Source organism: Chenopodium album, chromosome 5 (assembly GCF_948465745.1).
Source record: "Chenopodium album chromosome 5, dcCheAlbu1.1, whole genome shotgun sequence".
Taxonomy (NCBI): domain Eukaryota; kingdom Viridiplantae; phylum Streptophyta; class Magnoliopsida; order Caryophyllales; family Amaranthaceae; genus Chenopodium; species Chenopodium album.
Window position 1 is genome coordinate 5,913,099 of NC_137838.1, and position 24,462 is coordinate 5,937,560.

The 24,462-nt window shown below is 33.7% G+C and overlaps 4 protein-coding genes across 4 annotated transcripts; 3 read left to right on the plus strand and 1 right to left on the minus strand.

Annotated features, from left to right (window-relative positions):
• The first annotated feature begins 8,681 nt into the window (after window positions 1–8,681).
• On the plus strand, window positions 8,682–13,046 carry LOC145631669 (uncharacterized). The gene is made up of 3 exons (XM_081683810.1): window positions 8,682–9,650; window positions 12,406–12,482; window positions 12,582–13,046. The coding sequence occupies exons 1-3, from the start codon at window positions 8,880–8,882 to the stop codon at window positions 12,730–12,732; spliced, it is 999 nt and encodes a 332-aa protein (XP_081539936.1). The 5' UTR covers window positions 8,682–8,879; the 3' UTR covers window positions 12,733–13,046.
• A 771-nt stretch (window positions 13,047–13,817) lies between these two features.
• Window positions 13,818–15,703, plus strand: LOC145630198 (transcription termination factor MTERF8, chloroplastic-like). Its single transcript, XM_081682449.1, has 2 exons — window positions 13,818–14,134; window positions 14,229–15,703. Exons 1-2 carry the CDS (start codon window positions 13,915–13,917, stop codon window positions 15,530–15,532), a joined length of 1,524 nt encoding a protein of 507 aa, XP_081538575.1. The 5' UTR covers window positions 13,818–13,914; the 3' UTR covers window positions 15,533–15,703.
• Window positions 15,704–18,469: 2,766 nt separating this feature from the next.
• LOC145632471 (putative indole-3-pyruvate monooxygenase YUCCA10) lies at window positions 18,470–20,556 on the plus strand. The gene is made up of 4 exons (XM_081684853.1): window positions 18,470–19,081; window positions 19,183–19,416; window positions 20,075–20,197; window positions 20,374–20,556. The coding sequence occupies exons 1-4, from the start codon at window positions 18,470–18,472 to the stop codon at window positions 20,554–20,556; spliced, it is 1,152 nt and encodes a 383-aa protein (XP_081540979.1).
• Window positions 20,557–21,348: 792 nt separating this feature from the next.
• LOC145631670 (ribosome-binding factor PSRP1, chloroplastic-like) lies at window positions 21,349–23,861 on the minus strand. The gene is made up of 5 exons (XM_081683811.1): window positions 23,498–23,861; window positions 22,459–22,602; window positions 22,100–22,372; window positions 21,837–21,945; window positions 21,349–21,744 (listed from the first exon to the last, which is right to left on the minus strand). The coding sequence occupies exons 1-5, from the start codon at window positions 23,750–23,752 to the stop codon at window positions 21,617–21,619; spliced, it is 909 nt and encodes a 302-aa protein (XP_081539937.1). The 5' UTR covers window positions 23,753–23,861; the 3' UTR covers window positions 21,349–21,616.
• Window positions 23,862–24,462: the final 601 nt, after the last annotated feature.

Genomic DNA, 24,462 nt, shown 5'->3' on the forward strand with positions numbered 1-24,462 from the left:
TTTGCAAATTAAATTGCTCGACGTTTTTAGGAGTTAGGGCCTGTTTTGATTGGCTGAACTTAACTGACTAATAAGTTCAGATAAGTTCTGCTAAGATCAGATTAGGGTTGTACACAGTTTGGTCTAGACCGTAACCAAACCAGACCAAACCGCATTTTAGCGGTTTGGTTTGGTTTACGGTTTAGAAAAATACGGTTTGGTTTCGCTTTTCTGGGAAGTACGGTTTGCGGTTTGGTTTGGTTTTTCAAAAATAATAAACCAAACCGTAAACCAGTAAACCGCATTTTAATATTTATATAATTTCTAAATAAATTAAAATAGTTATTATATATTATTAAAAAAAATAATAAAAAAATGAAAAATTATTAGAAGACTATACAGTCAGTATACTACTATACTCTATACTCATTCTCAAATAGTTATTCTATATTATGTATAATTTTTATTATGTGTTATTGTGTTAGCACTTAGCACTTGATTAGTTGGTTGTTATTTTGATTAAAACTTTGTAGTATAATTTAATCCCTTTGGCCTAATTATTTGAACTTTATTATAAATTTATTAATAATAGACAATTTTTAGGAAAAAATGTTGTCTCATCATAAACCGCATTATTACGGTTTGGTTTGGTTTGGTTTCAATACTAATATGATTTGGTTTGGTTTGGAAAATTGACCAAACCGTATTTTGCGGTTTGAATTGGTTTAGACTCAAACCACACCAAACCAGACCATGTTCACCCCTAGATCAGATAAGTTAAGATAAGATCAGATAAGTAAAATTCAGGTGTATGAACGCACCCTTAAGTCTAATTTTTTTTTTTTTCCGACCCGTTACTGATGTCCTTGGAATCTCCAATTCATTGTAAGGGTAAATACAAAAAATTTCGAATATAGGGAAAATTATGTGCTTGCGATGAATCATATTAGGAACAATTTAACGTTAATGCAACTTTATGCTCAGCGTTAATAACCAAGATTGCGGGATAAACACTATGTCAACACATGTATCTTTAAGATATGTACTTACCAAACATATTAGCTTGTGTTACTAAATAATTTGCAAATTAAAGTGTTCGATATTATTGGAGGCTTTCTCATTTTCTGCCACGACTTTGAACCATTTTCAACCATTAGTGAGGTCCTTCAAATCTTCAATTTACCCCCTATCTTACCATGTAAGAAAAATGAAAAAAAGTATGTCTTTGGATACTTTTGTCCCTTTAATAATTATTGTATTTCAACCCAAAATCCAAATTCAATAGAAAATGGGAGAAAGAACAAGAAGAGAAGATTCATTTCAACACTTTAATACGGAGTACTACGGTATTGTCGGTATATATATAGTGGAAGAAGACCCATTTCAATACTTTTGATTGTTTTATCAACAAAATCCCAATATAATTTAACAAAAACAAAATTTATCTTATTTGAGAATTTAATTTTATTTTTTCACAATGATTGTATGCAAGGTATGTTTGGAATAAGCTAATTTATCAACATGCATTAGTAAACATTGTGGACAATCATTGTGAAAAAAATTAGCTTATTTAAAACATACCCATGTTTACAAAATCCCAACATACCCATGTTTACAAACAAAGGTAATTCGAAAATGCATTGTATGCAAGGTATGTTTCGAATAAGCTAATTTAGCAACATGCATTAGTAAACATTGTGAACAATCATTATGAAAAAATTAGTCTAGAGATTTATTTTATTTTTTTCATTGTGAAAAAATTAGTCTAGAGATTTATTTTATTTTTTTCATCCATGGCCCAAGGTTTACGGTTCATGGTGGTGAAAAATGAATAATATTTTTTTTTTATAAATAATTTCATATATTAAATATGTACACTGGAAATGAAAAATTATTTGAATTTCAAATATTAAATTAATCAAAAATTTCATTTGAAATTCAAACAAAATTTCAAAGTTAGTGGAATTTGGGGCCTAATTGAACAACTAATTAAAAGCTTCCATGTCAAATTGTATGTGGGGACCACATACATTGATTGTATGTGTAGCCTTTTCGGGATATTGCCTTCTTTTCTTAACATAGTTTTTCAAATAATTTATATCAAGTAACATGTCTTGCTTACATCAATTTCACAATAATATATTTTGAGTTCGTGATGACATTATTATTATTGTATTTTTGTAATATTAGGAAATTTATTCCCTAAAATTTGATCTAAATATATAGTGAATTGATGATAAGTTTTCTAGTGTAATTACAAAAAAGCTAAAGTAATTAAGCTACATTATTAGAAATAATTAAGGTGCTTCTTTTAAAAATATTATTGATACTCCGTGGTAAAATATATGATATATTTGTATTAAGTTTAACTTAGGGTCTGTTCTCATTGACTGAACTCAGCTAAAGTGAACTGAACTGAAATGAGCTGAACTGAACTACACTGAATATTTTATAAGAGAAGGAAATTAGGAGCTGAACTGAACTGAACTGAACTGAATTTCAACGTATGAAAACAGACCCTTAGACGCAAGTCACCATTTAGCAATTTCATACAAGCAAGTAGTCAAATTCCTTTTTAAAACTCTAATTCATGTACTGGTATATAAATATGATGTACTTTTAGCACTTCCCTAAAGAGAGATCATATGAGAATAAAAAAATATAAATAAGTATAATTATACTAAAGTGTAATTTTTTTAAAGGAATAATAAATATAACATTAAAAAGTCTTTCTCACTAGAGAATGAAAATACTACTCCGTATTATTAAGAAGGTGTATTCATGTGATTTATATAGCCCTTACTGAAAATACACTTAAAAAGTACATAAATCTCATGTTAGTGGAAATTCATGATAGAATTGAATCAACTTTATAGCCTTGAGCAAAGATGATGATTGTAGTGATATCCATTAGATGAAACATTACGAAAAACACATTTCACGTTTTTTATATTTACATGATTAAACTAACCTATGCTACATCTACATGATCTATATTCCTAGGCTATTATTGTTGATTTGTTGTGGTCTTGTGGACCTTGTGGATGCATATCATAGCCGCAATTGAACTTTTATCACTCGTAAAGTCGTAAGTCGTAGCTACGCGTAAGCACTATTGACTTCTGTCATAATCTAACTTTTTTTTTTATATTAGTTACTCGTGATTCAAATGGAGTTTGTGGTAAGAGTGCAAGACACAAAGAAATAATTGCCACCACTTAATTAAGGATAATAAATTTTTTTAAAAAAGTAATCGTTAATAAGAAAGATAATCAATGATTTTCTTTGTTTTTGGTTAATTATAATGAGAGTATTTCCTAGTAGAGTGTTTACGGAGTATAAAAAATTACAAGGTTGAGACAAAAGTGTTTTTGTGACAATAAAAATAATTCATGGTGAGTGGGAGTATCTGACAGGCTCAAGTCGTATTCACCTAATAAAAAATAAATCCTAAATCCACTAACTATATAGATAGGGAAGAAGGGTCGAACCACAGGGAAACAAGTCAATTTATTCCTAATTAATTAGAAGCAATCTAAATTATCAAGTAACCAAATTTGTTGTAAAAGAGTAATTAAACTACTAAAGGTAAAAGTAGGAAGGGAATAAAAAGGGATGTAAATCAATGAAGGAAAACCTAGGGCATAGGTTCACTAATAAACAATATTTCAGGGTAAATCATAATAAGCAATCATCAAGCATCAATTAATCAGATTATAAAGGGCTTTCGCTACGTATTACAATCACAGAGTTAATTTACCGGTATTAAATCTCATCTCTCGAATCTCGACTTAACTATTTATAAATTAGTCCGCCTATTGAAAGTAAGCCTAAACATCAATTCTCATCTCTCGAATCTCGAATTAATATTGCTAAACTCATACAATTAAATCTGGCCAAACCTAATTGCATATCATTAAATCAATCAATAGGAAATTAACCAAGCATTGATAATCAACAATCACAAATTACCCCTTCATATTATTTATTAGATCCCCATAAACCCTAGAAATAAATCTACTCAAGCATAATTAAATCTAAACTAAACAAAATAATAAAACATGACATGATGAAAGAATTAAAGAAAATAACTGAAATTAAAAGAGAAGAAATTGTTACCAAAAGAAATCTGGATTAAGGAATGGAATTAAGAACAAAGTTGAGGGAATTTAAGAGAGAGAAAATATCCTAAGTAGAGAGAGAAACTCTAAAAGAGAAGGTAATCAAAATTACGTACAACGTACTTAAACATCCCTAAAACAAATTCTAATTGAAAACTAAAAATATCGACAATCAGGTCCTCTAAAAACACGCGCCCGATCGGGCCCGCCTTTTTTTCCATCGCTCTTCCTGGGCAGCCGCGCCCGATTGAGCTTACGCTCACCCGATCGGGCGCGCCTTCTTGCTGGTGAATCCTTGTGTGCGCCCGCCCGATTGGGCACATACTTGCTCGATCGGGCCCGACTTCTTCTTCGAGACTTGGACTTCGATTGGGCTCGATTCTTCGGCCCAATCCGGATTTCCTCTTCGGGTCTTGAATACTCGGTCCAAATGCCCCGGTATCACACACCGAGCCCTTAATCACCGGCTCTAACCGGTCATGGGCTTCAAAGACGGTCGTGTCCTCCTAATGCTCGTAGTTGCTTCATGAAAAACCCGGAAAACGCTCCAAATGTGCAATTTCCTACAAAACTCAAGCAAAACTACAAAAACACTAGAAAACACTAATTAGTAATAAAAGTGGCTCTAAAGGGTAAAAAACACTACTAATTATGACAAAGGGACGGAGGTAAAACACTATATAAATTGGACATATCAGTATCATAATTATTGAGGGTGACAGATGTAATTTTTATTTATTTTTTTAATTTTCTTTTTTGATGAAAAGTACTTTGAAAGTTAGGAAAGTCTTTTTTGAAAAAAATTAATTTTAACTTATAAGTTATAACATAGGATGGTAATTGGTAAGTAATAAAATTCCTCGCTATATCTTATCCATCCATACTTTCTAATTTTCTATGCTCCTGCTTACTAACACACATTGTACGCTAATGCTTACAATAAATAAATAAATAAAACCTCATCAAATTATCTCATTTGCAATATATTGCGATTTCAATCTATTATAGTCAATGATGCAAAATAGTAAACGGGTATCAAAAACACATTTTAGTACTACCTCTACTTGATGTTGTGGAAAAGAAAATAAGTGGTAATTGGGCCACTTAGTTCTTGTTTATTTCACCTTATTTTTACTTATTGTAAAAAAAAAAACAAAAACAAAAACAAAAACAAAACAATAAAGTTGGGATCGGATCCAAAAAATAAAATCCAGATTATAAAAAATAAGTTAACATCAGATCATCATTTTATGTGCAGTTTTTTTATCGCTGAATATCTTTAATTTCATAATGAAAAAAATATATGAAAATCACATATTAATAAAATACATATTATTACGAATCTAACAAGACCCCACTTGATATATTGTTTTTGTATAGATTATCGTATATTTAATATCAAAATTTGGTCAAATTTAACATTTTGATCAAGGACATGTTCTCATTGACTGAACTGAACTCAGCTGAACTGAACTGAACTGAACTAAATTGAACTGAACTGAACTGAGCCGAAATGAATATTTTATAAGAGAAGGAAATTAGGAGCTGAACTTAACTGAACTGAACTGAACAGAATTTCAACGTATGAGAACATGCCCCAAATCAAACCAGATCAGATAAGTTAAGATAAGAAAAAAGAAGGTAAACCAAACAAGCCCTTACTCACTAAATTTAAAATCAAAACAACTTATTAAAACAATTTTGAAATCCTGAATCGGATATATGGTTGCCTAATTTTGTTCATTATAAATCATAAGCAATAAAACCACTACCCTTCTTAACTTGTCAGACCCACTTGACCCACCCTAACATAACAACCCTACTTAACTTGCCAGACCCATCCTAACATAGACCCTCGACACACCTATTTCACTAACCCACCCTAACACAACTCGACGTATTACAACCCACAAACCGTCCCTTACCTAGTTTACCCTTTTCAGCCTATCTCGAGACTCGGCCCACACCATCCCTTACATTGCTAGTCGTCTTGTGTCACCTCAACATAACCCAAGAATCACCTAGTCTGACCTAGGGCTGTCAAACGGGTCGTGTCGTGTCGGATTCGTGTTCGTGTCGATGTTAAACGGGTTGAGAAACCCTTGACCCAAACCTAACCCATTTATTAAACGGGTTGAAAACCCTTGACCCAAACCTAACTCGCTTATTAAACGGGTTACCCGTGTAACCTTTTACCCATATAGTATGTAATAAACTATAATATTCAATATAAAAATTAAAAAGACATACGTCATTAATTCATTAATGATACTACAAGAGTTTAAAATTAGTAATTATAGCAAAAGTACTACAAGAATTTAAAGTTGGTTGCTTTAGCAGCACAACCATACATAAGAATTGTCCCAAATTAACAGCCAAATTTTAATTTACAAAAGTTGAAATTTATTTTATCCGCCAAATTAACTGCCAAAAATTACCTAAATGTATACATGGTGCCAAGGCAATTTACAAAATTACAAGTTTAGAACAAAATTTTCGGTTTTTGTTACTACTTTATTAATAGGTTAAGCGTGTCGGGTTCGGGTTAGCGGGTTGTCGTTCAACCCATTTATATAATTGGGTTACGCGTGTCGGTTTCGGGTTGAAAATTTCAACCCGAACCTAACCCGTTTAATTTCGTGTCGGGTTCGTGTCGACCCAATTATGTAAACGGGTCGAGAACACTTGACCCAAACCCCGCTTATTTCGTGTCGGGTTCGTGTCGGGTTTTCGTGTCGTGTCAGCTTTTGACAGCCCTAGTCTGACCTAGCCCTCACGGTTCGTTGGTCACTTTTACTTTGACTAATGCACTATTTATAACTTTGATGATTTATAATTAATGATCAATAAGGACTAATATAATCATGTGAGGCCATTATGTATTCACCTCATTTAATAATGTCATAATTTCAAATGACAAGTGTACCAATTTTTTTAAAAGGAAAATGTTTTACTCCATAGATCAAACCTTTGAAAAATTTAGAAAAATTTGACATTTGCTACAAGCGAAAGCACTTTGTGTCGCATTTGCTACTTGTTTAATTTTTAATTTCACTTTGCTACCACCCAAAATCCCTAACTGTATATTTCACTACCACATAACAATTCCCGTCAATATTGCTGTTAAGTGGGGCCAAATTTATCCATCACCACACCAATTTAGTAACCCACACCACACTAACCACTCACCAACACTTAATGGTCCCAGCTCCTCACAAAAACACCTTACTAACCTCTGCCACCCGCACCTCAAGCATCACCACCATTCACCATTGCTGACATCACATCAAACCGCTGCAACTGCTACCGGCGCAGTAATTACCCACAACGTCGATCCATTGCAACTCCCCTGCTTTCTCCAACACCACCAAGCTTAGCCCACACTTCAACCCCCACTGCAGCAAGCATCGCCTGGACCAACACTCCCGTCTGCAGCACCATCGCAAAAAGCCACGCTCCACTAGCAGCCTCGCAGGACCATCAGTGGAAGCCGACAGCCCAATCGAACAAATAGTAGCCCGCAAGAAGCTATAATTCAGCCCGTAATTTCAGCATTTGCAGCTCCACAATTGGCAATTTGCTACTCGAAATTAATGAAATTAGGTGGCTAAGATGCATCGAACCTCCCAATCACTCCTCGCCCAGCCCTGAAATCATAGCGGCAAGGGGTTTTGAGGGTGGAGGAGGAACAATTTGGGGGTTTCAAGAGTAGAAGATGAATTTTTCTAGGGTTTCGTGGAAAGGGAAGGGGATTTGGGTAGGGGATTGTGGTTTAGGGGCAAGGAGAGCCGGTCGCCGGCGGGGGAGGGGGTAGCAGTGAGATTTCGGCCTTTAAGGCAGCATTGATGGGGGAAAGGGAGGTGGTTGGAAGGTGGCAATGAGGTGGCTGGGGATGGAGGGGTGGCTGGAAGGGTGGTTAGACCCCACTAACGGAATCAATAATGACATAAGTCATCTGGTAGTGAAATACTTCCTCCGTTCTGTTAATATTGCAACAAGGAGGAAATTACGCATTCCAAAACACATTTTATATGCTAAATATCTATAATTGTGTAAAAGTAAAAATTATAAAAAGTTGATATTGTGAAAGTATTTTATGGGACGAACCCAACAAGATCCCACTTGACTATATTTTGCTTAACGTATAACTCATATTATATGGTCAAACGAGAGTGATGAATAGTGCAAAAAGTCTATTGTTGCAATATTAATAGAACGGAGGAAGTATATATTTTTGGAATTTGGGTGGTAGTAAAGTAAAATAAAATATTAAACAGGTAGCAAATGTGACACAACGTTATTTCGCTAATAACATATGTTAAATTTTCCAAAAATTTTCTACGAAAACAGAAAGCTTTTTTCATCCAACATAGCAACTCTATAAGTCCATAACATATAATTGGGCCAAAATCCAATGGACAGCCTAAATTCATCAATGGACAATGATTGGGCATTATCCAATAAACATATGAATACCAAAGAGGCCCAAATATCAAAAGATATTTTCTATAAAACCAAAATCAAATTATAAAAAAAAATTGCAGTAATAATTAAAAAAAAAAAAAAAAGAAGTATTTTATGCTACTCCGTAGAGTAGTAAATTTATGTTTCACTTTCATTTCTGAAACACTCTGATGTTTCACCTGAAACTCTGAAAACCAAAGGAGAGAGAGAAAGAGAAAATCCCCAGAAAAAACAATCCTTCAAAAATTCATTTTTCAATTTTTTTCTTAAATTTAATTATTTTATTTTTTAATTCTGTAATTAAAATTCAAAGCCATGATCTCAGCATCAAGCTCTAACTGGTTAGACCGGCTCCGGTCATCTCGAGGTTTTCCGACCGGCGAAGAACCGGATCTCGACCGTTTTCTATCATCCTCAAGCTCCGGTTCAGCTCCAACCGCCGATTCAGCAACTCACTCCGATTCGACTCAGTCACACGCGCCGCCGATTCCGGCTCGTTTGAGGAGAGAGAAACCGCCGGAGTGTAACCCTTCCGCCGGAGAATTCGCCGGAGTTTTATGTGGGTTATTCAATATGGGCGGAGAATCTTCCAGAACTTTCTCGAAGAAGAGTTCTCGGAAGCAGGCAAACCCTAGATTTTGTGGGGCGAGTTCGGAGAGCGAGTTGCCGAGTGGACCCAGTTCGTCGGACGATTTGAGGAGAGAGAAGAGTGATAATGGTGGGTTCGTATCAAGCGGCGATAATAGTTTGAATGATAATAGTGGGAATGTTAGGGTTGATGAGGTGAAATTTGATGATGATGTTGTAGAAGAAGTAATTGACTTGAAATCGTATTCGAGAAGTGAGGTTACCATAATTGATACGAGCTTTGATGAATGGAAATCGGATAAATGGGTTTTTAGGAAGAATGATGAATGGAAAATCAAAGATAAGAAGTGTAAATTTAAATCAAGGGTTTCAAGTGGGAAGAAGAGGAATTTGTTGGTTGATAATTTGGGGGATGATAAGAAATTTGATGATGATCAGCTGAATAAGAAGAACAAGATGATGGTGAAGGAAGATGATAAGTTGTTGCAACTAAATAAAGTAAGAAAATTAATAGTAATATTGACTCTAATTGATTAATGGGTTTGTTTAATTTTCTTGCTAGTTTGAAAAAAGGGTTTTGCTTTACATGGAATAATGATAATGATTGGGTTGTTTTTTTTTTTTTTTTTTTTTTTTTGGGGGGGGGGGGGGGTTTATTCTGTTTAAGGTGATTTTGATGGTGTTTTCTTGCTTGAATCTCATTATTTCATGTTCAAGATGATGTGAAAATTTATGGGATTGTAGTTGTTCGTAGTTTAAGCTTGGAATTAGGTAGGAATTGTGAATTGTTTCGAGTTTTTGGTTCGATTTTCATGATTGAGTTTGAACCTGTTGCCGAACTCTGAAGTTTATCAGCTTGTGGTTGATTTGAACCAAGTACGTATTATAATTTACATAACATTGTTTAGTTTCTGAATTTCTATCATCTAGGAATTATGCATCATGTATATATGATAAGTCAAGATCAAAAAATGTTTGTGGACAGCTTTGTTTCTACTCTGTGATTGCCACTACTTTTGGCTTTGAAGAAGTTGTCAGTGCTTTATTAATGTGCTTATGTATGGTGTTTGTATGTGTGGTTGAGTGCCGGCCTTCCTATTAAGAGTATGAAGATCTGCAGTTATTTTCAGATAGCCTAAGAGAATCTCATCATAGCATTATTTGCTGACATTTTTAGGGGCATGTACTATTCATTTTCATGACTATGGGTTTGCCATGCCAGGTTTGTTTTAAGAAATTTTAAGTACCAATCCAAATGTGTAACCTCTAAATTTTATGGTAGGGCACGCTCTTTCGAATTTTGTTGTAGGATCTTGCTGAAAACTCTGTCTTTCTTGCTCCTATTTGCTGCATCGTTGCTAACTGTTTGAAAACTCTGGTGGTTGTGTTCTAGGGTTCGCTTGATTTTCTGAAATTGCTGTAGGGCAAGCGGGGGTTGCCAATACACTAAAAGTGTTATGAATTTTCTGACTGTATAAGAAGTGTTCATTGTTTTGCTCTGACTGTAATATGGGTTGTTGCTGATTTAGTCTGTTATATGAGGAGCATGCTTCAATTTTATGTCTTGATTAGGTTACTTATTTATTTGTAGTGAATAAGCTGCATTGTGTACTCTATTTTTTCTAGCTATTTATGAGTACAGTGTTGTGAATTTGACATAAAATTCTGAAGAATATTTTGCTTCTTGGCTGTAGTTCAGTTTGGAGTCATAGTGAATGATCTAGGATGGCTGATTCGTCTTCCTATTCTAAGTTTATGATAAATTGTGAAAACAGGTGAGAAAGAATAGATCGAGTAGTGGGTAACTCAACAAATTATGTTTTAGCCAAAGAGAAACCTTTTCCTAGTTCCTTTCTTCTGGCTTTTGTTTCAAACTAATTGTCATGCAAGCAAACGCTTCAAATTTTCATTTTCATACTAATATTAATCTGCTTTAGCTTCAGGTGAGTTCAGTTTTTTCTGCATGTATGCTTGCAGTATTCAGTACTAGCATGTTATTTCAAGGCATGGTTTTGTAAAATATGCCTGAACTTGTGCAGAAGACTGGGCAGCTTGAAACCTGTGTGTTTGTAAACTAGGCTAGAAGTCTGAGAAGCATAGCCATTTTAGTGTACCGTAGAAAAGGAAAAAATACAACCGTTTCAATTCCTGGGATTTAGTTTCATAAGGGTAGCTTATAGTTGAGGTTTCAACCAGGTTTGATGACAATGCTGTCTTGACTGCGTTAATTTCTGGGTTTCGTTAATTAGTTGCATTGGGATAAGCTTTAGTTAACGGTCCCTTTCTGCACCCTGCTTTGACACCAATGCAACCATCATGAGCTAATATTTGCTGTAATTTCCTTGTTGCTCACATTAAAACCCCATGTTATACTGAAATTTACTTATAATGCTGTTTATTAGAATTTTCTTATCACACAAGAGACCTAATGACCGCAGTGTAAATGTATGATCATATTGCTAATATTTTTGCAAGACTAAAGAGTAGCTTTCATAGTTTTCATGCTGGGCGGCCTGCCTGAATCAGTTTGTTTGGGGTTTCGGAGGGGGCAAGTAGCATTCATTTGTCTGCAGTTGGTACGGTACATCTTTCGTTTAATTCTATGATGCCGATCCTCGCAAATAATTGCTCTACATTTCCATTCTTACTGGTGGTAACTGGTTCAATCTCACTCTGATGCAAACACGAGTGCGTTTCTCACTCATATGCTCACTAATGTGTGTTTCGTCTATTTTCTGTTCATTTTCCTGATCAACTTATGAACAAGATCTATGTTGTTCATCAGCACTTTCTTGTCTTTCTGTCTTGTCAGTGTGTTAGATGCTGTTGCTTATTACTTCTACATAAAATCTTTTGTTAGAGATTTTATTTTATTTTTTTTTTTATTTTTTTATTATAGGTGTTTTTAGTCAGCATGTTTTTCTAGGAACTGTTATTTTATGCGAATTACATGAATTATAAGTCAGTAACAAACACTTCGTCTTATTGACTTTCCTTTCTTGGTCAAAAATGGCTGCAACAGCCTCCAGTGAGTATTTCTAGGTTGTTTGATGGAATTACTATGCTTAATCCTTATTAATTAAATATGGAGGAGTGATTAGTTGCGTAATTATATTATTACCGAATGGGTGTTCCACTGTGTTTTTAGTCTTTTTACTGAATATTGTCGAAAATGTATTATTTTGTGTAGTTGTTACTTAGTTCGCGTTATTAATGATCTGTTCTTCTCTGTGGTTTCTATTATTTCATGCAGGGACAACCCCAGAATGACAAAGAAAGAAGACCTACAGAGGAGAGAGAGAATTTTCCTGGCAAAGTATCTCAAAGGAGGCAAGTTTGTTTTGGCAACACAAATTTTGTGATCCTAATTTCTAATCATTCGTCGTAGCACTAAAGTTAAGCATATGTTCTATTACCTTTATCCTTCAGGTTCCCTTGCCCGAGACCACCCAAGAAAACCAGAAAAGAAGACTCACCAGTGATCCTCCTAAAGTCGATTCCATCAAGCAATACTAATGCAGCCGTAAAAGCAGGCAAATGCTTTCAAAAGAAGCGCCCTAAACAGATGAAGATCGTATAAACTTTGAAGGAATATGGTATACCAATAATTAACTAATTTTATTCAATGCCAATTGGCATAGCAACGCGTATGCGAGGTAATGTAGAGTGTAGAGGACGAATTCGTCCAATCCTGGAGATAAATCAACACCTGCTGTTCTATCTGAACTTAAATTGAAAGATGGATTGTGTGGTCGTATTCGACTTACCTGTCCCAATCTATGTGCTTCTTGTGTGTAGATTGTAAATTGTACTGCAATTTTGTTGTACTGATGTTACTCTAAATTTTTTTACCTATCATTTAATATCACATCTCATTTTTTTGGTCTTGATACATATTCTATACCATTGTGAACAAAACGGCCTAATGTTTGGTGTAGATGATAACTCAATGTCATTTTTCTCAACATTATTGGTTGCTTTTTCTAATGTTCTTGTCTTGATTTGAACTATTAAGTGTCCTATGATTATGATGTGTTATCGTTTGATTGACACAGTGATTTGTCACTTTTCTCTAAATATTAGAATCAAATTTTAACTGTATTAATTAGATTGTAATGATATAATTAATGCAAAGAAATGACTTATTTTTGAATTAAATATCACACTATATGTGCTTTATGAAAAACAAGATTGTCAAATGAGGAAGATCATTTGAAATTGAGCAAGTTATTTATGATTTTAAAGATTTTGTTAGCCTCTTTGGTGGAAAATTTAACCCTCAAAGTTTGATCTCAATTTGATAATAATGTAACACCATGAAAACTAATATTTGTATGTGTTGAAATTATTTATTGAGATGAATACAAACGATTGTTAGAGTAGAGTTTTTAGTACTAGTAGTTCTTAGTGTAAAGCCGTAATTCAAAGTGCAACCATTAATCCCTCACAACAACAAATGGGAGAGGAGTGAAACCTAACCATCCACAACTAATTCTTGAATCCGAATTAGCACGAAGAGTGAATCGAGTAAGGTTTTGTAACCCGAGACAATATAAAATGCCCAAATAGGCTAACGGACGGAATATTCCCACATCCACTTATTAAAGAGTTATAGTCACTTTTTGAGAAAAAGAAAAGATTGGAGAGAGAGAAATTGGCGCCAAGTACATCTCAAAGTCTCAACTCTCAAACCAATTATAGGTTCATACTCTAAAAATCCAAATCACAAGATTTTTCCATCTCAAAAGAAGAACGTTGAAAGATGATTACTTTGATGTCATCATATTCTTTTTATCCTCAATTATTAAGCTTTTCTCCTCAACTTCCTCTTTACGCAACTCATACTTCTCCTCATCTTTGTTTTTCTGGGTTTTTTGGTGAAAATAATCGAGCTTTCTTGTTGCCAATTTCAATTCAACATTCCAGAAATGTGTTTATTTTAAGCAAATCCAGTAAACAAAGTGGTAATCTCACTGAAATTGGTATGTACTTCTCTCAGCCCTTTTATCAAACATGTTATCTGCATTGTTATAATGAAACAGCTTTTCATATGATAATGGGTTTTTGTGTTTTTAGGACATCTGTTTTCGGTTTTCCAAGTTCTGGGTATTGATGATAGAGTAGCAAATGATATTATTGGAAGAAACCCGGGTTTGGAGGTTGTGCCAGTTGAGTTGATTCGCAGTCGTATTCGTGGGTTACAATCAGTTGGAATGAATGAGGTTGTATTGTCTAAGTTGATTTCCAAACACCCAGATGTATTAACTGCTGAAGAAGTTGGTTTTTTGATAGAATTTATTCATGATGGTTTAGGAAACAAGATTGAAAGTATTCAAATTGAGCGCCTTTTGCTTGGGGTTGAGCCTAGGTTTATTGCAGGATTTGATAAGAAGGTTGATCTGCTGCTTCAACATGGTATTCCTCAGGAAAAGATTGCATATATTCTCAATAATGTTAATCTTAGCAAGGCTTTTTGCTTGAAGTCATGTGAAGAGATTCAGAGAATGTTGACATTTTTGAGCCGTTTTGATGCTGTGAGTATCATTGCTAAGCGCCCTGCAATACTCAACTATGATTTGGATACTCAGTTGGTACCGCGAATTGGGTTTCTTCAACGGCTTAGTGGGGGAGATACAGATGCTGTAGGTGAAGTTCTGAATAGACTGCCAGCTATCGTAACCTATAGTTTGGAGCATTTGCAAGGTCATGTGGAGTTCTTCAGGTCATATGTTGGCCTAACTGATCTGGAAATCTTCAAGATAGTGCTTGTTTTCCCGAATGTGATGAGTACCAGCAAACAGCGGAAATTGCAGCCCAGAATTGATCTTTTGAAGGAATGTGGATTGGATTCAGGAGAGATTTATCGGTTCCTGATTAAAGCGCCTTTGTTTCTTGGCCTTTCTTTCGAGAAGAACCTCTCTCACAAGCTGGCAATGCTGGTAAAGGTTGGTTATGGCCATAGGACCAAAGATCTTGCTATGGCAATGGGGGCTGTGACAAGAACAAGTTCAGAGAATTTGCAAGAAGTCATTGATTTATTTTTGAGCTACGGCTTTTCTTCTGAAGATATAGTTGCAATGAGCAAAAAGCATTTTCAGATACTGCAATACAATCCGAAGTCTTTAGAGAAGAAGATGGATTACCTGCTCATAGAGATGGATCGAGAAATAGGAGAGCTCATGTCTTTTCCTGCATTTCTGGGGTACAATCTTGATAACAGAATCAAGCATCGGTATGAACTGAAGAAGAAGATTGTAGGCGACGATATGTCTCTGAATAAGTTGTTGAGTGTCTCCAGTAAATCATTCTCCAAAACAAAGAAGCAGTTGGTCCAAGTTGGCTGCGATTTGGATGAAAAGGGTGCTGATGAGATAGAGTAAACGGTAAATGTATTATATTCTTGGTTGTTTCAAACTTTGACATTTACTAGATGGAATAATGAATATTAATGTGTTGTGTTCATTTGGAAATTGTATAACTCAACACTTGAAAATACAAGTAACATTTTTATATAGCTCATACCTTCTTTATAATGACAATAATCCGATATAACATGCAAAATCAGGAAGGAAGCTTCCTTCACTCTTACTAGAATACAGTGATTGTACTCTCTTTTAATTCCTCCTATTAACATTTGTTGCATGAAATAACAATTTATTTGACTGCACTTCCATGTTGGATTACCAACTACAAATGTAATGATATACTTTAAAACTGGTGGCAAATTCGCCTGTAAAACTGCCTCTAAGAGAAGTACAGTACAATCTAAATTGAATGCAGGTTTTTGTACTAATATGGACTATGGAGTGGAGATATTGGGGCTGTCAAAACCATCTTCTTAAGGCAAATGTACGGTCTCCCATTCATGATGTTATTTATTGCCTACAATTATCCTTGAGCTCGACGTGAAAACCCAGCAACACTTTGAGATGTTCTTGGCAGTTTGGCATACATAAGGATTGTGAAGTCTTCGTTTCTCAAATTCAAGCCATTTACCTTGAATACGGGCAGATAGATCAGTAAGGTACTAAGGCGGTGTTGTTTGTCAGAAACTGATAGACAGATACTTCAGAGAGCCATGCAGAATATCCAATACATGGTCCTTGAAGGTCTACTTTATCTCCCTTGCCTGGGTTTTCGCGAGGAGAAAGAAAGACAGATTTCCTCTAAACAGCCGTCTCTGGTGAAATTAGCTCGAGAAAGAAAGACGGATTTCCTCTAAACAGCCGTCTCTGGTGAAATTATTTCCGAATTAAGGTTAAAAGTACACAGCAGATAAAGTTCAGAATCTGTAGTAACAAGCTTGTACACTTATATGTGAATTTCACCATGCATCCTCAGCTCCTCACCATTGCAACAAATAGACAGTCAGGTGCGTAGCTTTGCTGTATCTGCTATGATTTTGCAGTGTAAGCTAAGACTGGTAGTAACATAAGCTAAAAATGGCTCTTGAATTATTGGTAAAGAAATGAACATGTTTGAACTTATTTTTTCTAAACTTATTTCAGTGAGCCGTAATAAGTTTATGAGGTATAGAATTTTCATTGTTTTACGTTAAGTGATAAGTGTATACAAGGGTATTTTTTTTTGCTCATCTACCTAGTTGTTCTTCATTTGAAGAAATTTATGCTACCCCTTATATTACAATGATTGTTATATTTCATATGTATTATTCAATTGATAAATTATTAGGAATTATTAGGGTTGTTAATCTTACCAAACTGGACTGACCAGGACTGTTTTTTTTTTTTTTTTAAATTTTAAATTTTTTTTTTTTTTCTTTAAAAAAAAGGTGATCAGAATACTGGATCGGATCAAAGCCTTTATCAAAAATATGGGTGACCTCAAAACTGAACCGAAATCAATCTTTCCAAGACCCTGACTGGACCGATTCAATACGACCTTTTTTTTTTTTTGGGGGCAAATATTTAATTACAAGTTTATTTGCATTTGTATTGTACGTTGGTTCGTGGCTATGCAATAACAAAACTTAGAATTAGGCTCGTAGTCTTGTAAGCTGAGTAGTAGGCGTAAATTTCAATAGCTTTAGACATCAAGTTCATCTTTTTATAATTATCGAGATTTATGAGTCATGCAAATGACATTTGCAGGTCCACATAATTATACTCTTATAATTATATTTATATAGTGATTAAATACAGTTCTATAATCTTTGACCAATTGAATGTGAATATATTTGTATGTATATCTAGAATATTGTATAATTAGATTATTCAGAGATTCTAACATTATTTTGTGTATATATATATATTTTTTTTGTGTATATAACGAAGCCTAGCTTCTCAATCAATGAAAATCAAGCTTACATAAAGGCATATATATAGGTAATTTGAAGTTACTCCATATTATACAATATTCTAGTTCACAAAAACGTAATTAATGGGATGCAATCAATATAAGATTATATGCCAAATACATAAGATTGAGAAGGCTTGATTTTACAATATTCTAGTTCTCAAATATAACGACCTCTCTATACATGGAAACACAAGGCAATGATTGTGCCAATGCATTTATTAGAAATAGCAATGTTTAAGGCTACGGATAATATTATAATTTCCTTTGTAACATCAAAATTATTTGAAGTAAAAAATTTAACAGAGAAAATTCAAATATGCATATTTGTCCTTTGATTGATTCATGTCCTAAACTTAGAACTTTACAATACGAAAATGAGAGGTAAGAGGTTTAGAAATTTTTATTTATGTAATAATATTTAGAAGGACGTTAGCTGTTAGGGAAATAAATCAAAGTAAATAAAATGTTGAGTTTATAATTTTTACTCCATAAATTTTTATGTAAACTTCTGTTCATGTTTAATATAGGAGATGATTACTTGTTTTTTTTTTTTGTCCTTTTTTTTCCCCACATCTTAGTAAATTATCACTGTTATATGACATAATCTTAGGTTGCCAATTTTATTATTTATAATTAATGACACCACATGCCAATGCACTCTTCCTCCAAAACATACCAAATTCATCATTATTTAAAATAAAAAATTACCAAGTTTACCAAAATTAATTGTCATATTCCATAAGAATATTGTCAAGACTGTCTTTAAGTTTTGGACAATCTTACAACACAACCCCTATATATATATTCTAGACAACTTGGAGTATCAACCCCAAATACACTATATAATCATCAATTTACCCTCGAGTCAAAGAAATAACTAATTCAAAGTCCAATTTCTACATTTGAATTTCTAGCTACCCACATATCTTTCAATTCAATAAGTTCTTGTAAATTTCTCACTTTTATATTTCTTTTAAAGAGAAATCTAACAAATTTTTATGGAAGAAACATTAGTCCTTGTAGTAGGGGCAGGACCGGCAGGACTTGGCATTGCTGCATGCTTAACCAAAAAATCTATCCCATACATTCTTCTTGAAAAAGAAGATTGTTGTGCTTCTCTTTGGAAGAAACGTGCATATGATCGATGCCACCTTCATTTAGCAAAAGAATTTTGCTCATTACCCTTCAAGCCTCATGCACCACAAGCTAATAAATACATGGGCAAGGATGATTTCATAGAATACATTGATGATTATGTTTCAGACTTTGATATTAGACCGCGTTACTATCACTCAGTTGAATCTGCATCATTTGATGAAGCTACGGGCAAGTGGCTAGTTGAAGCCAGGGATATCTTAGAAAAGGCGACTAAAGTCTTTGTTGCTAGTTTTCTAGTTGTTGCAACAGGTGAAAATGGCAAGAGTTACATACCTGATATCCCTGGATTGAAAGATTTTAAGGGAGATGTCATGCATTCTAGTGAATATAAGAGTGGTCGTGAGTTTGAGGATAAGGATGTTTTGGTCGTTGGATGTGGTAATTCTGGGATGGAAATAAGCTATGATTTATGTAATTCAGGAGCCAATACTTCAATTGTTGTTAGAAATCCGGTTAGACTTCTTAATTCTTATATTTTGAATCCATTATATATAACACAAATTAAGAAGTTATATAGGAAGTAGTAAGCTAATTCCTTTGTTAATACATGTAGGTTCATGTAGTTGCAAGAGAAATGATCTTTGTTGGCATGCATTTGCTAAAATACATCCCCCTATCAAAGGTGGATGCTATAGTCACTTTTGCTAGCAAGTTGAAGTATGGAAACTTGTCCAAGTATGGAATTCATCGACCAAATGAAGGTCCCTTTTTTCTAAAGGCAACCAAAGGAAGGAGCCCAGTTCTTGATGTGGGAACTATTGCCAAAATTCAATCCGCTGACATTAAGGTAAATATCCTACTATTTATTAATTTTTATTGCTCATAGTTTTACAAGACAATTATTTATATTCACTTATATAATTTATTTTTACAAGAGGAAAAGATTATACTCCGTATTATTTCTAAAATTTTACCCTTAATATTTTTGTTATTTGGGGACAAATTTACAATTCAAAAATGCACCTAATATGTACTGTATATATGTCCTGGCTTGTATATTTATTTACTTTTTATTGCTTACAGTTTTCTTTAAGGAAACCATACATATTTTTTTTTTTTTTTGAAGAAAAATTTAATTATTTACTTGTACTTCGTATAATTTATTTTACAAGAGGAGAGAAAATCTTATTTTTAAAATTGCACCCTGAATATTTTTGTTACTTGGGGACAAAGACAATTCAAATATGCACCTAATATGTACTGTAATTATGTCCATATTTCGAAATCCTACCCATTTTATTACCAAGTTTTTTAATGGAGTAATATAACAAATATTCTACTGTACTGTTGTATCTTTTGCATAGCCAATTTTTGTCATGCTTATGCCCTAGAATTAAATTTTTCCATATAAACCCAATTAAGTGGCCATATAATATAGCATTTGATGTTTTATGTGAATTTATTACCTAATATTTTAATTCTTTTCTTATTTGTAAAATTTATAGGTTTTACCGGGAATTTCGAGGATTAATAAGACCAAAGTTATATTTGAAGATGATGTTGAATTAGCCTTTGACGCAATAATATTTGCAACTGGATTTAAAAGCACAGCATGTGATTGGTTAAAGGTATGCACAATAATAATAACCTTACATTTATGTGACCTTAATAATAAAATCTTACTCTCTTAATATTGTCATTTGTATTTATGAAAATTTTATTTTAAGCTCATCCAAAGTATATTATATTATTACGGCATAAATGATTTATCAAATTGTATTTTTTTTTTTAAATTTTTTTGTAGGATTATGATTATATACTAAAAAATGATGGATTTCCAAAGAATCGTTTCCCCAATCATTGGAAAGGAAAGAATAAGTTGTATTGTGCTGGATTATCAAGAATGGGAATACAAGGTGCATCAAAGGATGCCATAGCGATTACCAATGATATTGAGATGGTTGTGAGAGCTATGATTGCCTCCTAAACACTACTAGTATTATGTTTTTGGAATAATACTAGTAATCTAGTATTAAGCTATCACGTACTTGTGTTCTTACTATCTTAGTCGCTAGTGTTGAGTTTTTCTAGAGGCTTATTTTCCTCCTTTGCCCTTAAGGTTATGTTGTATTGGGTTGACTTTGTATAACTTGTTCGATCATACTCTTTAATAATATGGGCAAATATTTAAATTTCATGTGATTGTCTATGAATGTTCATCGACTTAGTTATGTTTTCGTAGGTTATATCCAAAAAAACTAATCAACTCCAAAGAGTATATCACCTTCTTGACAATGATTGTAATGTAATGCAATGCAACCATATTTTGCTATGCAAAAGGTATACAACTTGGGATTATCATTTTTTTTTCTTTCTTGAATGCTCTTTAATTCGTTTGCTCACTTTACTAACCTTTTTCAAACTCTTTCAATTGACTATTTTGTTATGTCTTTTTCTTTAAGTCGCACGATTTCATATAAAGATTTATGTTAGCCGATCCCAAATCATTTTGGGACTAAGAGTCTGTTCTCATTGACTGAACTGAATTGAGCTGAGCTGAACTGAAATGAATATTTTATAAGATAAGGAAATTAGGAGCCGAGCTGAACTGAGCTGAAGTGAAAATAAACGTATGAGAACATACCCTAAGACTTTGTTGTTGTTGTAACCAGCCATAAGCTTGCATTATACTCCATACTTCGTAGTTATGTAATGTCAACGACCTCATTCTAAACCAGGCTGCATTAGAGCTATTGATGCAGAGTTGTAGCCAACAGAATAGACAGTGAACAAAGTATAAATAGCTAACTCGTGCATTTACAAGATTATCTAACATGTATAGTGTTTCCATACATACATAGCAGTATAGCACCGCGACAAACAGGTCATCCAAAAAGAGGAGGATAATCACAATTGGAGCTTCTCTAATATCCAAAATCTTCTCCATGGAGTCCACAATCTGATTTTCAAACCCTGATTGTTTTTACAGTCAAGCAAAAAAACTGAGTTTTTTAAGGTAATTAGTACCCAAGACTAGCAACCTCAGCCTATTCTGCGAAGGAGGGTTGTTTGTCGGTTTGAACTTGCAAAGGATCCAACTTCTCTGTTTTCCCGTCCTTAGGAACAATAAGCCCATATCCTCCCTCTTTCCTTTTGTATAAAATGTTAATTTCACCTGTGTGAATAACATATCCGAAATTACAAAATTGGCAGGGAAACATTTAAGACAACCAGTGAACTTAAGATTAATGTGCCAAGGTTGGTTACCAGTTTCTTCATTTCGAAAAGCATAGAAGTCATGATCAACATTTTCGAGCTGTTCAACAGCTTCTGTTACTGTAAGGGGTGGCATGTCAAAGTACTTTGTACGAACCACCTGATAAAGTTCAAAGATAAAAAGTAGGACGTAAAGAAAATCTGATAAGCACAAAGTAAGCGTTGAGAAAACATGATATGCAGATGAATATCAGGTCAGTAAGATTAAGAATGGCATGCCAAGAAATAAAGCTTAGCAAGTGCAACAAACCAACCTCTTCAATAAAGTCATCATCTTCAACAGAAACAGGAGGGGCTGTTTCCATTTCTTCCTCCAAGATATCTTCTCTAGTAATTCTTATTGGCTCAGGCTCTCTCACCTTTGAGCGATTGAAACCTTTCATATGTCGACCATGGTCAGATACTTTGTCCTTAACCTTCCTCAATTTCCTCTGAATTATCGAGGAGACCAAATCAATACTTCCATAGAGAGTTTCAGAATCTTCCTCAGCTCGAATTACTCCATGCCTCTTGGTAAACAAGGTGACCTAAACACAAATTCTTTCAATAAGAATACTACTCATGTAAAGCATATAGAGAAACAACGTGAAACCACGAGGGTGAAATATAGTACCTCACATCTCCTTAGTTTAGGTCCTTTACCAAGCTGTCCACCTCTAGCAGACAAACGCACATCCACCTCCCTCACCAAATGGCTATGCTTCGTGACAGCTTTACCAACCTTTTCTTCCACATAGCTTCGAACATTATCAGATAACTGCAACACAAACATTCAGGATCAAATTTCTATTACAACATCACAACAACAGTCTAAAATCTTCATCTGTTTATAATAATACAACATCATTATTGACATCAACATGTTCACTCAAAAATTTTCCCAAAGAATTAGTAAATGTACTACTTAAACCTTATCAATTATCCTTCATAAATTAAAATTTTACATCCCCATCATATTAAGCTATTAAAGTTAACACTTTCTTGTAGATTCCTTGCTAAGAACATAGAAAGTGGCATAACATTTTAGGCAGACCAAAAATAGAATAGTGGCCTATTATTTAGAAGTAAATAGAGTACAAAAAGTGATCATTGCATACAATCTAGTACAAGTACATTATACGAGTAGTAGCAACTTCATTTTTTTTTTTTTTTTTTAATATGGACACCTATACTGGAAACCTGAAGTAATAGATGCTCAGAGAAAAACTCAAATAATCATTCTAGTCTATCTGAAATAATTATAATTGATATTGAAATGAACCCTACAAACAATCTCAACAATCACAATAAATTATAATTTAGTACCTAAAACAATTATCAATTCAAGAGCAATTTCATAACATAACCGTTCATCATACTCAAATTATATGCCTGTAATTTTGAAGAATGAAGATTGTACACACAAATTCTGAAAAATCCCAGCAAATTACATTAAATATATCCAATTTTGAAGTTTTCAGACTACGAAGTAAGCATTCAAAGACAATAACTTTAAACAATTTCTCAAAATATTGGCATAAATACAGCTTGAAACAACCATAATCAACCCAGATATCCAAACAATCAAATATTCAAAACCCATATGAAATACCCAAAAAATCACAGAAATTACAAAGAAAAATCCAAAAAAATGAAGGGAAATTAGAAAAAACCTCAAGATTACGGCCCTGAAGAATAAGCTTAACAGAAGAAAGAGGACCATCCCATGACATACAAACAACATTAGGCTTGTTTCTGGTGATTTGAACACTCTTAATTGCAACAATTAGTCCCAAAGAAGAAGGATTAGTGAAAGTAGAACGAAGGGAAGATAGATTAGTCGGTGTTGATGATAAATTAATGGAATTGGAGAGAGAATTAGAGAGCTTTGGAGTTATATTAATGGCGGAAGCACATAAAGTTGCCATCTTTTTTATATTTTCTGGGAAATTAAAGTTGAGATTTTTTTTTTTGTTGAGTTGCAGAAATTGAGTACAGTACAGAGTAGTGATTAGTGAGTGAGGTTGGAAGATTGAAGAGAGGGGGTTGACGTGGCACATTATCCGGATTTATGTCCAAATTCTTGAATCCGAAAAAAAACGGTGGGTTATGCGTGGGACCCACTGACCCGTGAATAAAATTGATATAGAAAGACAGTCCACTTGGGTCTTGAAATGTTCGTGCATATTGGATAAGGGAGGAAGAAGGATTTTTTTTTTTTTAATTTTTTTTTTTATTTTTGCAATTTTTTTTTACAAAAATAAGTCAAATGAGACATATGGATTGGACCACATTTTAAATCAAATGAGTATAATCTTGCTTGATCTTTGGTGTTTTTCATTTTTTCATAATAACATGATAAAGAATGATTTATGATTAAGGTCATGTGTATACATATATGTATTTACATATCTTAGATCTAAAATTTTAGTTAGTTTAATGTCAAAATGCACAAATTTAATGTTTTGTATGGAGACCTCATAAGTTGATTCGAAAAAGCTATACAAACACCATATAGAGTAAACAATTCTCACAACAAGCTAATTGCTCTTTAACATGGAATATAATTAAAATGCTTAAAAAAATGAATATAAAACATATTAAATACCAAAATAGTTTGTTGTAGTTAAAGTATCTA

Bases quoted from the DNA above. Each gene is read 5' to 3' on its own strand.
- LOC145631669 (XM_081683810.1), top strand. From the start codon at position 8,880: ATGATCTCAGCATCAAGCTCTAACTGGTTAGACCGGCTCCGGTCATCT. The intron at 9,651-12,405 runs GTAAGAAAATTA...TATTTCATGCAG, and splicing joins AGTTGTTGCAACTAAATAAA to GGACAACCCCAGAATGACAA. The intron at 12,483-12,581 runs GCAAGTTTGTTT...TTTATCCTTCAG, and splicing joins GGCAAAGTATCTCAAAGGAG to GTTCCCTTGCCCGAGACCAC.
- LOC145630198 (XM_081682449.1), top strand. From the start codon at position 13,915: ATGATTACTTTGATGTCATCATATTCTTTTTATCCTCAATTATTAAGC. The intron at 14,135-14,228 runs GTATGTACTTCT...TTGTGTTTTTAG, and splicing joins TGGTAATCTCACTGAAATTG to GACATCTGTTTTCGGTTTTC.
- LOC145632471 (XM_081684853.1), top strand. From the start codon at position 18,470: ATGGAAGAAACATTAGTCCTTGTAGTAGGGGCAGGACCGGCAGGACTT. The intron at 19,082-19,182 runs GTTAGACTTCTT...TAATACATGTAG, and splicing joins CAATTGTTGTTAGAAATCCG to GTTCATGTAGTTGCAAGAGA. The intron at 20,198-20,373 runs GTATGCACAATA...ATTTTTTTGTAG, and splicing joins CAGCATGTGATTGGTTAAAG to GATTATGATTATATACTAAA.
- LOC145631670 (XM_081683811.1), bottom strand. From the start codon at position 23,752: ATGGCAACTTTATGTGCTTCCGCCATTAATATAACTCCAAAGCTCTCT. The intron at 22,603-23,497 runs GTTTTTTCTAAT...TTTGTGTTGCAG, and splicing joins TTCAGGGCCGTAATCTTGAG to TTATCTGATAATGTTCGAAG. The intron at 21,745-21,836 runs GTAACCAACCTT...TTATTCACACAG, and splicing joins TTTTCGAAATGAAGAAACTG to GTGAAATTAACATTTTATAC.